Raw genomic sequence first — 13,262 nt, 5'->3', positions numbered from 1 at the left:
ACGAAACATAATCGATGCTGCTTGTCGATTTTCAAGCACCATTCTCATATTTTTGACCGGGCAAATTTATCACTAGTACTGTTTTTATCATATTGTGATTATAAAAAAGCTAGCAAATATCGGCTGCTTACCTTGAGTATAGAAACAGCTGAGCTCACAGATCACAAAGGAATAAAAAGTTTCTCTTCAATATTTGATGTACATCAAATTGTAATTTTAGGTTAACGTGTCCAACCATAGTGCTCCATTGAATTTGTTCAGGCCCAACATAACCTTTCTGTTGCACCTGTTGTTATGGCGGTTACCACCATTTTCGTGCTTTTGTTGTTACAACGTTTGTCTATAGTACCAACGTGGGGCGTCGTAGGGATCTTGCTCTTGATCGTCGTAGTGACAATTGGAATAGCCGTCTTATGTCTGCGTCGTTGGTGGAACAAACGCAGAAGGAAGGGCGATAAGAAAGGCTTTAAAGGAGCTGTCGATCTCAAAGGAGTAAGTATCATCACATGCATTCCCTAACCGAATCGCATTGTGGCCAAGGCTATTTTAGTGCCTGCACATAAATGTACAATTCCAGTCCTATTGCCATTCTGAGCGCGTCGAACATTGATATTCGGGCTATTCGTTACGCAGCATAATAGCATCTGAGACAAAACTGCTGTGACCTCAGTCTATAATTGGTAAGCGTTAGTCATAGTCATCATTTTGAATATACAAGCTATCGGATGAATCGATGCAAGAAACAATAGATATTGCTACCCTTATTTATTCCTGCTATTCAGATTCAGCCTGATGGTGAAGAACTCGTTGATAACATGGAAGAGAACGAAACCGGCGGGGAAGAAGCTAAAGAGGAACAGAAACTTGGCCGGCTTCAGTTCAAACTAGACTACGACTTCAACTCGAACAACGTAAGTTAAGCTTCGTATATATATATAATACAAGGACGTGGGCTATCGTGTATAGGCAGAGGGCGTACGTGATAGATTTTATGACAATTTGAGATTGGCGCCGCGGGCCCCACTCGTCAGGCGATGCTTAGCCATTACAAAATACTAACCATAGCGGCAAATGTATATTGATTTATGTACAGCATCTTATGTACGCGCAATGATACATTTACATTTGTAGCATACATAGTTGTGTAATGAACAGGTACATATGAAATTAAGGTTGGTTTGTAAAACGACAGAAGATATCTAAAGGTAATATTTGTTATCGATTTCAGTTGGCTGTTACCGTTATTCAGGCGGAGGAACTGCCGGGCCTCGATCTTTCCGGAACCTCTGATCCTTATGTCAAGGCATGCGCATTGTTTACCTGACCTGTAGGAAAGCAATGAAATGATTAAATTAGAAAGGCATTTTTAGTACAGCGTTGTGGAGCTTTTTAACAAATCAGTACTCGACCTAACTATATAAATTATTTTGCTCTAACCTGGCTGAATCCAATTCCAGGTATACCTTCTACCTGATAAGAAAAAAAAGTTTGAAACAAAAGTTCATCGCAAAACGCTGAATCCCGTCTTTAATGAAACCTTCAATTTCAAGGTTTGTCTAGATGCTACCGTGACACAAGCTACCGTGACCAATTTTCAATTAAAATTCACATAGTCCTACCAGTGCGGTAATCCCCGAATCCGTATTTTACCTATCATTAAATATGCTTTATTTCTCTTACGGCTATTGATAATTCAAATAATAATACATTTTCGCAGGTACCATACGCTGAGATCACGACGAAAACTCTGGTGTTCGCGATCTTCGATTTTGACCGCTTTAGCAAACACGATCAGATAGGCGAAGTGAAGATTCCCATGAATACCATCGATCTGGCACAAACCATCGAGGAGTGGCGGGACCTAACGAGTGTTGACAATGACAAGGAAGTGGTAAGGGCTGCTCACAGAGACATTTTCTACTTTCAAATTAAAAAAAAAACTTCAAAAAACCCTAGGGTCTCGTTAAAGATATCTAATTAAATTATAGAATACAGAATATAGACAATAAGCATTACTTTTGTGACCAATAACGGTTTTATCTCTTATGCATAATCATAGTCATATATTCACAAATATATTCGAGTTGTAAAGAAACGAATAGAGATAGATAGCTCTGTAAATGTTTATCTTGCCTGTCGGTCATTGCATGTGTGCGCATTTCTAAAATCCACCAGCTTGGCGACATCTGTTTCTCGCTACGTTATGTGCCCACAGCGGGCAAGCTTACCGTAGTCATCTTGGAAGCTAAAAATCTCAAAAAGATGGACGTCGGGGGTCTATCCGACCCATACGTTAAAATCGTGCTAATGATGAACGGGAAACGATTGAAGAAAAAGAAGACCAGTATTAAGAAATGTACACTCAACCCGTACTACAACGAGTCCTTCGCATTCGAAGTGCCCTTCGAACAAATTCAGGTTCGTAGCTTTGGTGTTTCTTAATCGAAACGTGGAAAAGTCCCACTTGCGGCGGCCATCTTTTTACTCTTCATGACTCGATACCACCCAACCAACCCACAATGGCTAGAAATTTTAAAAACGTCTCTTATTGCCGAAGACCTAGCTAGTAAAACGAGCATATGATGCTTTCAGTAAGAATTTAGCGAACAATAAGGAGATTACACCATTTGAAACGATGCCCGATCTGCTTTTTGGGAAGAAGGCACAGTTTTTGCGAATAGTTTCTATCGACGAACCGAAACGGGACACAGAACTCGATTGAGTTAGAAGGCGCATGTTGAAAATGTACAATATTTTCATTAACTGTCAACAGTTATACAACAAATTAATTCGTATAGACCCAATCAATTTGCCTCTGGAAGAATCAAACAGCTTCGATAGAACCTTAAGCCAACGACTTGATATGTTTTAGGTTTCTGCCACACAGTCAACAACAGACAACATTGGATAGATTCATCGTTTAAATTAGATTATTTATTGAAGGTTGTTTGTTGGCTTCCTCTTTTTCTTAGTCAATAAGGCCGATTACGTGATAACCATAATTATTCATCAAGCTGCTTTCCCTTACAGAAGGTTCAACTCATGGTAACCGTGGTCGATTACGACCGAATCGGTACATCGGACCCCATTGGCAAGGTGATGCTGGGATGCAACGCTACAGGCACTGGTATGCACGTCTACCAAAGTGATCGTTTTATTATTTAGCATTTTTTAGGTATGAACAAACTCAAAAAAAGTCTGTAAGATTGAGTATCCAGTTAAAGAGGGGCGGCTGCGGCCTATATTGTACAGTAAGCAAGCTATTCTAACGTGATCCCCCAATGTTTATCTGTTATAGAACTGCGTCACTGGATGGACATGCTGGCATCTCCTCGGCGGCCTATCGCTCAGTGGCATTGCCTCAAGGATCCTGAGGAGTGCAAAGAGGAGAAATAAAAGTCTTCCTCGAACCAACAACAATTGTAGTATCCTACTACAGGATCCAAATATGTCCCGAGGTACGACGCCGCCGTAGAATACATTGAGGTTTAGCAGCTGTCAAGGCGAAAATTATTTTTACGATCGAAAAGCGAACACACGTTAGGCGAAACTAGCGCCACCCTATGTCCGTACGCATTTTGGCAAACGGGTTGACCTAGCTGTACTGAACCTATCCTTTAATTTTTCTCTAAAAATCTTTGCAGGTTTCAAAACCCACTCCAATCGACAAGTGGAGAAACTGTAATACTTGGTAACTTAGAAAAAAAAAGATGGCGATTCAACTATCCACAGCGATGCCGTGGATAGCACAATGTTTCATAATGGCATAAACAAACAAGACTGGCGACAGCAAGAAAACATCGCGTTGCAGCAACCAACATTTATCCTACAAACATGCATTGACTATAACAATGGACACAACATCAAAAAAAGAAATAAATGGCGTTACCTATGAATGAACGGATGGACTCAAAAAGACCAGAAACCGGAAAACTACATTATATATATATATATATATATATATATATATATATATATATATATAGAACCAAAACCGTAGCTGAACCCAAGAGACGAAGCATAGTAGCTTCCAACTTGGTTAGATTGGCTAACTTGGCCAACATCAAGACGTCGACACCAAGAAAATAACGACAACAGAAACAGCATGAACAACAACTTATTTACCACTATCTGGTGCATTTGCAGCACTCCTCACGACATAATAACAATCGAGAAACGGCAACGCAAGGTCAGGTTGCCCTTCAAGATCCAAGAATTATGTGAGACGATAACCAACATCTTAATAGCTTCTATAAATATCAACAATTATCAAGACAAATGATATTATACAGATATATAATATCATCGGTATCACCAGCGAATGACTGTGAATTCGTAGTAAATAACAACTAGTTTTAGTGTTACATGAAAATACTATGAAAAATATAAGTGTAAGCAAGAAGAAAGCAAGATGACAAATAAGCAACAGAAAAATGCCTGAAATCTACATAAACTATACAAGGTTAGTAAACGTACGAACTGATCAAGTGGGGATCAAGAGAAAAAATAACTATTAGGCATATATAAACATTAACAATAGCGAATAGAGTTTCGTGCGCATCTGCCTTAAGCAGTCACGTACCTGTTCTTCAGCTCGTGGCACGTAGAGCTATCTTTGGCTTCAGACTATTTTAATTCAAGATAATAATTCTTCTTCTTTCGAAGCTTTGTTGCTTAGTTCGCTTTAGTCCTTTCGTGGTTTAGACTACATGCTAACAATTTGCCGGATTACCTAGGTCATCCTAATATGTTTATAGATTACTTGATCACTATTGCACGACATGTTAACGATAGTCCCTGCACTTCACCGTATCGTGTGGTGATTTATACCAGTACATTCCATGTTATGCAATTTCGTTTGCCACCAAATGTTGCTGTCCATTATACCTCGGAACAAATGTAGAATCTATTTGCGATTTCATTTTTCTATTACCTTTGTTCGGGTTGCTTCTATGTTCGGTCTTCTTTCTCATTTGAACGTTTGTATCGTCCAATCTTTTGCTCTTAACTTTCACATTCTCTCCGCTGCTGTCACTTATTGATTGTGCCGTTTCTTTCCTTCATAGTTTTCAGAGACAACTGCACACTCTAGATATTTGAATTTTCAATCGACAAGTTCAAGTTCGAGCCGCACAGCCCTCTGTGAAGCGTGCAGAGACTGTCGGGGTTTTTGAGGCAACTTCTACCGCTACTATTCCTCTAACCTGAATTACTCCAATACCACTGCAAGCAACACTTAAGTGCTGCTAAGTCAACGCTATGAAGATACGCAAGCAAGAAAAATTCGAGCAAACAAGAATGCAAAGCGAACGTTAAACGTCTTCAGAAACTCCGTTCCTAACCGCTAAAGCGATGCCGCTGATATTCAGCCACCATCTGCTACCATTATCTATACGCACCTATTAGCCCTCGAGAAAAAACAACGCTAATTACAAACGCAAACACATTACGTACAGTTCATCATTAATTGACGACTCTAATTAACGACGTAAATTTGTTTATAAAAACACACTATAACAACGTCAACCGCTGTTATACCTAGTAGTAGTTATTAGTAACAAGTTACTTCGGTCGTATGAGCATTTTCACGCAAGCGTCAAACAACTTTTTTAACAAAGCTTTTCAACCTAAGCATCAGTCGCAAAACAAGTGGATATTAAGCAGTTCCTCGACACGCTAGCGTAATAAGAAGCGGAAGTAATCGAAGAGACGCCAACATCTCTACAATAGATAATCTTTACTAATAATAACGACCACTTGAAGCGAACCGGCAGAAGTAATCGACCCAGCTCGCGTTGCTGTCCGCGCAGCAAATGTTGGGAAAGTCTTGCCAAAACTTCTGGCAGGAATTAGTCTCTGTTGTATCGGCCGCAACAATAGCAGCAAAACGCATATTTAACATAGGACGCAACCGACGACCTAGCCAAGAGAAACTCGTCTAGAAAAAAAGGAACAGAAAATTAGATAACAAAATTGCTAGCTAATAGCTTACCAATCTTGCAGACAGAACTCGACAAAAAAGTATATTTCTATTGCCGTTTTATAAACGTCGCGGCAACTATACTATTTTATGTACACACAACAATAACATGTTTACGAAAGCCGACGATATATGCAGGAGTAGGAGTTGTGGCTTAACAGCTAGTGTTTAAGTGTAATAACAACTAACTGTTAACTAAGCCAAACCAGTATAGCATGAAGGTTAGTCATATAACATTAACACAATCAGTGGCTTATCTGAATTACAACGGTTACCTAAGCAATAGACGACGGTTGCCGTTCTAGTTTCAGTAGGCTGAACTATCGATCTAAGAGCCTAAATAGCAGTAAATCCAAGTAACTACCCAGTTATTAAGCATTAAGCAAGCAAACCTCGACAACAGACGAACCGAAGGGCTCGAATAACAGCAGTGTCCGTTCACCGCGTGAATGTGTGCGACTACATGGCCATGTAGCCACCTTGCCCCACATAGGGCATAGGAGAAGACTTTCGGCACTGGTTTTGACGACCTATTGTGGCGAGGCCGCGGTTGGCTGGACGGGCCCTTACACTGCCCTCTATACGCTTTTCGACCTGTCTAACTACCCTTTAAAACATTCTACCCACCCACTCACGACAGATATCCTCCGACACCCATATTTCCTGTTTAGTCTCGCCCTTGCATCGCTTGCTGGCCACCGACGGCTTCAGCGGCGAGGCCTCGAGGCATAATGCAGAACGGTCCTACACGTGTCGACCATACCACTTCGACAAAAAAATCGGACCAGGAATAGGATTAATGATGTTCAGAGCACAGTGAACATGAAAATCTAACCATCCTGTGTGGCAAGTACTACTTCAATAAAGCTGTCTTCCCTTTCCTTCTCGCGTGAGAGTATTTGTCACAAAAGTGTAACGTTCAAATTATCCAGCAGCTTGAGGAACTATCGTGATATACATCGCACACAACAAAGACACTATTTCTCACATGGTACTACGGATTTCTTGAGGTCTCACCACCGTGAGCCTCCACCTACCTGGGGTACAGACAGTACCGGAGAAAGTCTTCAAGCTACTCTATTGCAATGATATAGCAAATAAAAAGTAAAGCTGATTGTAGCCTGCTCTAGCTTATACTACCGTCTCAAAGGGTCTCCACCAGAGCTTCTTAAGCCTTGTAAACTACTTTCGTAAGCGTTCTCAAACAAAGAAATGCAAGCACGAATTATACGCGAAGCTCTGGTCTCTGCCGCAGTGCCTATTGCCAGAGTAAGGTTCATGGGTCAAAGAAAAAAGTGTGTGTCGCACGGTGTTGGCGAATCACCTGCGTTGCTATCGAGTCGCGCTTCCGTTGAAATCCCGCGGACGTCAGTTATGTCTCCGTGCGCCGTAACGATTCCTTTCGACGACAAATTCGACGACACGACCGATGACCACGGTGACGCCGTCGTAACAGCTCTAATAAGTCATGACATGTGTTTTGATACGGCCAACAAAACTAGATTAACTCGATTTGTGGCTTCAGTGAAGGTTGCCATCAGCGCCTTTATAATATCAAATTCATGGAACAAACAGTTCGTCTGCTGTTACACGCCCACCGTCGGAGAACATATTTATACTAATAATAACTCCATACTCCAACGCCAGTAACAGAACCAATAACACAGGTGTATATATACATATATACACCAAAGACGCCACCAATCGCGCCAATTACTTACGTGCGAAATAATTTTATTTCGCCGGTAGCATCATCGAGACAACAAAAAAAGCTGTTTCCAAAACGATATCATAGTGGGATGATTGGGCGGTGGGCAGAATTGCCCTGCCTTTAAAAGGACAAACAGTAAAGCCGTGAATATTGGCAATCGATTGAATCGACACGCTCAATCTGTTCCCATGTTGACAAGGATCAATCATTGTGATGCTCCGGTGTTTTTTGCGGGAGCCTCAAAGATTTTAAAAGCCTCGAGCATTTCATACGGGAAGGCGAGGGTGCTGAGAAAGAGAACCGGATTCGTTAGAAAAGTTCTCAAGCCGACTCTGAACAAAGTTATTCTCGCCCCTGCCCTATACCTAGCTTACGTAAAAAAGCGAGTGTATACATCTCAGAGCAACGGGTGCTGATGACCGCCATACATTTCCTCCTCACGTGTTGCACAAACTTTTGTTATTGGGGGGGGGGGGGGGGTTGAAAACATGGCAAGTGGACGAGCAAACTGCGCGCCGAGCTGACTCTGACCTATGCTACGGCACCGAACTTGCCAAGGCTTACTAACGGTACAATCATCGACAGACAGCTCACCGTCAACAGCAGTATTCGAAGATGACAAATATCAGCATATGATATTGATTGCAGACATCTTTCCACAGTTCCCTGTCATCAAGAGACGATGGCCGAACACCTAGGCAAAGTCAGACGCTCAACATGTGCTAAATCGCCGCCCAAAATGTTACAGCTATTCAGTGATCAATAATCATTGGCGATTCCGTACTCCTGCACAGTCATATGATACATTCATTTTTCTGGATGCTTATGTGACCTCTGTGATCTTTAAAAGGGTATTTGTTGTCTCCTCTTCGTTGTTTTTGTTGATTTTTACCTATAATGGAATTATTAACTGACTACAAATATTGTAAATGCATTCATTATTTCCCTCTATTGACCTTGCAGCCGCCCCGTCCCCTTCCGATCTTGTGACCGCAGACTCGACAAACGTCTCTCTCGTTATCACTAAACATGAGCGAGGTGGCCGACCTTTTTAGCCATGATCTCAAGGTTTGCGAACTAACTCCGAGCGTTGTAGTCGATGATACGCGGACAGTGACGATAATCATATCACACTGCTAATGATCTATTGTTGTTGACGTTGCCCATTGTTGTGGGATTGTTGCAGTTTAATTATTGCCTCTGACATTATTCGTTTTGTATTTGTTTGTGAAAGAAGCTAAACATCCGAAGACGATATAAGGACGCGTTTTTGGTAGACAGTTACTTTTTAATATTAATAATATGGTGCTAGCACGCGTAGAAAAGCAAGTGCATAATAAGAAATATTAGCCGCTAGCCATAGGAATATCATTACCTATTATGTAACACGTCGATGAACATTTTTCTATTGAAATCGAACGGTATCACTGTTTTTACTGGAATATAACTAGGTCACATCAGTGTGAAACTGGGCAACTTGTTCTGATCGGTCATATACTGCTCATCCAAACCAAAGGCGAGCTGCGGTAATTTCTTGGTTGTAATTTAACATCATATGTCGGTAAGTATTGGCAAGTAAGCACCGCTAATGCGGTCCATTTTATTTAGCGACTCATTCTATAGCTTTCACGGTATTTGAGAGTTCAGGACTTTGACGTGTCTGACTTTGCTTTGCAGACCCAAGTTAACCCTAAGTGGCCACTCAGATGGGTTAATAGAGAAGAAAAGCAGATTGTCAAAATTGTAGGTAGCTGAGTAGCTGTACGTATGCAAACAGGCATAATTTACATGAAGTAGTGCGCAGACAAACCAGAGCCGCTTCCTTTCTAACAAACGGATATTTTCGGGAAAAATAGTCCTATACATAATTTGCCTCAGCGCAACTCAACAAATATTCCTAACAAACAGCATAACGGTAACAACAACAACAATAACAAGACTTTGGGAAACAGTAACATCTGTTTCATCTTGTGCACATTGGATTTTGATTTCCTACTTTTTTTTTGTCCCACATAAAAATTTGAACAGATCCTTTTTGAACTTCTGCAAAATATTGAAGGGGCCGTGATTCATACGATATTAATATAGCGCCAGCCTCTAACATTAGTTACGGTAATTGATATAACAGACAAATGTTGACTATTACCATATATGAATGAGCCGAACTCATAAATTCGATAAGGGTAATACTACGATGCTTGAAGGCGGCGGCGAAGGCAACAGCAGCCACAGCTCTCTCTAAAAGTAAGCACAATTTCGAAAAGGTTACGGCGGTTCAGATTAGGCTTATTCATTGAGCTGCCGCTCCAAGTTGGCAACGAAAACTATCAGCGAGTATGATTGAAGAATTACGATGGCGTACCGACGCTTATCATGACACTAATAATACTGACTAATAAGAAGAAACTGCACAGACAGCCACTAGGATACTGTTAACAATACAGAAATTAGAATCTCGTTCAGAGGTGTTTAATCTATCGCTGCTTTTGATCCTTCTACGACTCCACCTAAATACTGCTACAACTATTCACAATATACGAACATTAATGGAAACTGAAATACAAAAAGAAAACTATAATAAGCAAAACCTCTACTATTAATAATAAAAGTTATAATATTATCGCTAACAATAAAAAGGAATTATAACGATAAAGGTGTACGATTACATCGAAGAAAAAAGTGGAGATTAAAGTAAATAATAATGAAAATATATCAGATGAACAATATAAATGGAAGAATGAAAACTTGCAACAATAGACATGGCTAACGATCTATCACGATGGACAATACACGCGACTCTTTGATCAGTGCTGCGAAAAATTGTTTCACAGGAAAAAGACGACCAACTACATTTCTTCTATTTATAAGTAAACATACAGCAAAACATACATTTGCAGCTAACTAAGCGCGCTGACTATGGAATAATAATACTAACACCAAGTATCGAAGTAAAGTTTAGAACGATATCAGTAAGTGGTCTGGAAGCTTTATGATCAAGATAAAAAAAACGAACGTAAACTGTATGGCCAAAAGAAGATCATGATTACACTAAAGCAACAACCGTAACAGCCACGGAATAAAACTAGAAGCGAATATGAGAAACATCGATTCCTAAAGGTAAAAGAGATTATAACAAAAATATATACTAACAAACTAACTAATAACTAAGTATAAAAACGAAATTGAAAGTTATCTTCTTCTGCAGCGCAAAATGTTAGAACAAACATGAGATGGCGGTAGGGCGGCTAAGTCGTTTAACGTTACTACCCGCCATTGGTGTGTCTCGGGGGTTGTCTCCCAGTGCTACACATGTAGACATTACCATAACCTGGGGGTCATCACTACTATCCATACCCACTAACTAATATTAACTAAAAATATTACTAATTACTAACCACCAACTTCGTCTGCGCTGTTCCAGATATGGCAATGTCAATTGGAGAATGTCTCGGATCAAAATCACTGCAGCAATATTGTATGTATATCGGTGTACCCCACAAAAACAATAACAATATTTAGTAAATAATGTGTGACAAGTGATCATATGAATGTCTCTGACAAAAGAGACCTCATTATTCGCAAGTATGGTACCGACGTGTTTTTTCATTCTTTTTTCTGTAATTGATTATAATCAAAGGATGTGACGATAATGTACTTTTTCTTTTACCGCTTTCATCTCGTAGTTCCGGAAAGAAATTGCATGCAATGCGCGGGGAGCTTTTTTGAGACCTTAAAAAACGTAAACTGGCACTAAACAGGATCCCATTGACCGTTGTCTCTTATCATTAAGATCTCGATAGGACAATGATCCGATGTGGACCATGTACACTCTTCGAAGGTTCTGGAAGCTTCGCGCAACTTGCAACTAATTCCAAAATCTCCCCTTCTATTGAACGGCTGTATACAATTTTTCTTCAAGATTTTATGCAAGACAAAAAGACAGAGAGTAAGAAGGGGTACGAGTAAACAAGATATATATATATATATATATATAAACAATCTGTGCCTAATGATTCCCAACGCTGAGACTCTGTAGCTCGATGTCCTATTTAACTTCTTCTAAGAGTTAAAAGAAAAATCGCTCTTCCTTTGACCAGAAAAAAACGCAATATTCCAAGGCACTCTCCAATGAGACAAGTTTCCTAGGTAAATGATAAGGAATAGCTTAAGTTAGGTATTATGGAGGCGACTGTAAACAAAAGCAACCAAACAGCAACCACGAAATATAAAACGACAAAGATGACGCTGATGAGGAAGAACTCAAATAAAAGAAAACAATAAAGTTTTAATAACTGTTAAAACTATGTTTTCGGTCGTTTCGTGCATGGTGAAATTTATTTCAAACTTTTTTTCAGACCTACCTCGGCCTGGAAAGCCTCATAGCTTTTCGGCCCCGGAAAATAACTTGAAATATTTTAAGATACTAATAGTTATTTGTAATTATTTTTATATAAACGGAAATGTCATTGCCGACTAAATTTTTTAGATACAGCATTACTTGTTAGTAGGACTAAACCCCTATTAAACGTTATCGAATTAATAGAAATGTATCTAGTAAATGTATCTAAGATCAACTTTACTATACAAATATTCAATTTATATTTAAATATATATAAATATTTAAACATAACATATGTTCTCTTAGTTCTTTTAATAATTCGCGATTTTTTCTAATAAGCCTCCTTATTTTGTATGAAAAATGTGTGTTGTGTATGTATTAAAAATTTTGAAAAATCATTAAATGCCTTACGTTAAAAATTTAGCAATTTGCGATGGTTATATGATATAGATCGTCATATAAATTATATTTTACTCAATTTATGTTATAGTTATTAGGATTAGATTAAAAATATACATAAAGTATGAATAAATAATTAGAATATCATTTAAATGAAGTTGAGAACAGATTTAGACAACCAGAACATAATCTAAATCGGATCTTTAAATGGAGCAAAAAACAGAATTGAAATGAAATCAGTAGACAATTTCCATATAGGGAAAAAACATGATTATGTTGGTCTATGTCGGCGGAAGGGAGGACAATGAAAAAGGGCGGAAGGGTGTTATTTTGAAACTGGAACGTTTGTTGACTCTTAAATACCCAGGATAAAATTTCTAGAATAAAAATGATTAGTAGTTCTAGAAAGGTGAGTATAGTTCATAAAAGCCACAAGCTAAAGATAATCCAACAAGAACCAATAACAATGTAAGTTGATGAAAGGCTCCTTTTAGCCTAGCTGACATCTCGTATGATTGCGTTGCTTTACTGTGGGATCCATTTAAGCCTCTGCTACACAAACATAAAAGGCGAGATAGAAATAAGCAAGGTATAAATAAGCAAGGAGCGAAATGGTTGTGAAATGCTTTCCGTCAAATGAACATGCCTCCAAAAAGCTGAACACCATAGGCTGAATCCGCTGAAGCCGGTTTTAGCTTTGTTAGCCACGCACAAAATTTCTCTACTGAAGGGAGAAAAAATCGCATCGATTTATCTTAAGGTAGCTTTATTTTGTATTCTTCGGTAAAACAGGCTTTTTATCTGCCCTTTTTTTCAAAAAATATCTTCAACAA

General features: G+C 39.2%; 1 protein-coding gene across 3 annotated transcripts in view; it reads left to right on the top strand.

The window, feature by feature from the left end:
* The window catches only part of Syt1 (Synaptotagmin 1), a 29,539-nt gene extending 17,547 nt beyond the window's left edge, over nucleotides 1-11,992 (top strand). For 2 of the 3 annotated variants that reach the window (XM_022839694.2, XM_022839691.2), the window contains exons 5-14: nucleotides 347-492; nucleotides 783-911; nucleotides 1,229-1,303; nucleotides 1,458-1,550; nucleotides 1,718-1,891; nucleotides 2,176-2,418; nucleotides 3,031-3,127; nucleotides 3,299-3,458; nucleotides 3,645-4,462; nucleotides 5,067-11,992. In XM_022839694.2, coding sequence (XP_022695429.1) covers nucleotides 347-492; nucleotides 783-911; nucleotides 1,229-1,303; nucleotides 1,458-1,550; nucleotides 1,718-1,891; nucleotides 2,176-2,418; nucleotides 3,031-3,127; nucleotides 3,299-3,396 — 1,055 coding nt within the window. In that variant the 3' untranslated portion in view covers nucleotides 3,397-3,458; nucleotides 3,645-4,462; nucleotides 5,067-11,992. The remainder of the gene's footprint in view (nucleotides 1-346; nucleotides 493-782; nucleotides 912-1,228; nucleotides 1,304-1,457; nucleotides 1,551-1,717; nucleotides 1,892-2,175; nucleotides 2,419-3,030; nucleotides 3,128-3,298; nucleotides 3,459-3,644; nucleotides 4,463-5,066) is intronic. The other variant, XM_086969942.1, reaches the window with a different exon arrangement.
* The last annotated feature ends 1,270 nt before the right edge of the window (nucleotides 11,993-13,262 follow it).

This window comes from Varroa jacobsoni, unplaced genomic scaffold, assembly GCF_002532875.2.
Source record: "Varroa jacobsoni isolate VJ856 unplaced genomic scaffold, vjacob_1.0 scaffold_820, whole genome shotgun sequence".
NCBI classification, from domain to species: Eukaryota; Metazoa; Arthropoda; class Arachnida; order Mesostigmata; family Varroidae; genus Varroa; species Varroa jacobsoni.
This window is presented reverse-complemented; position numbering and strand designations above follow the sequence as displayed.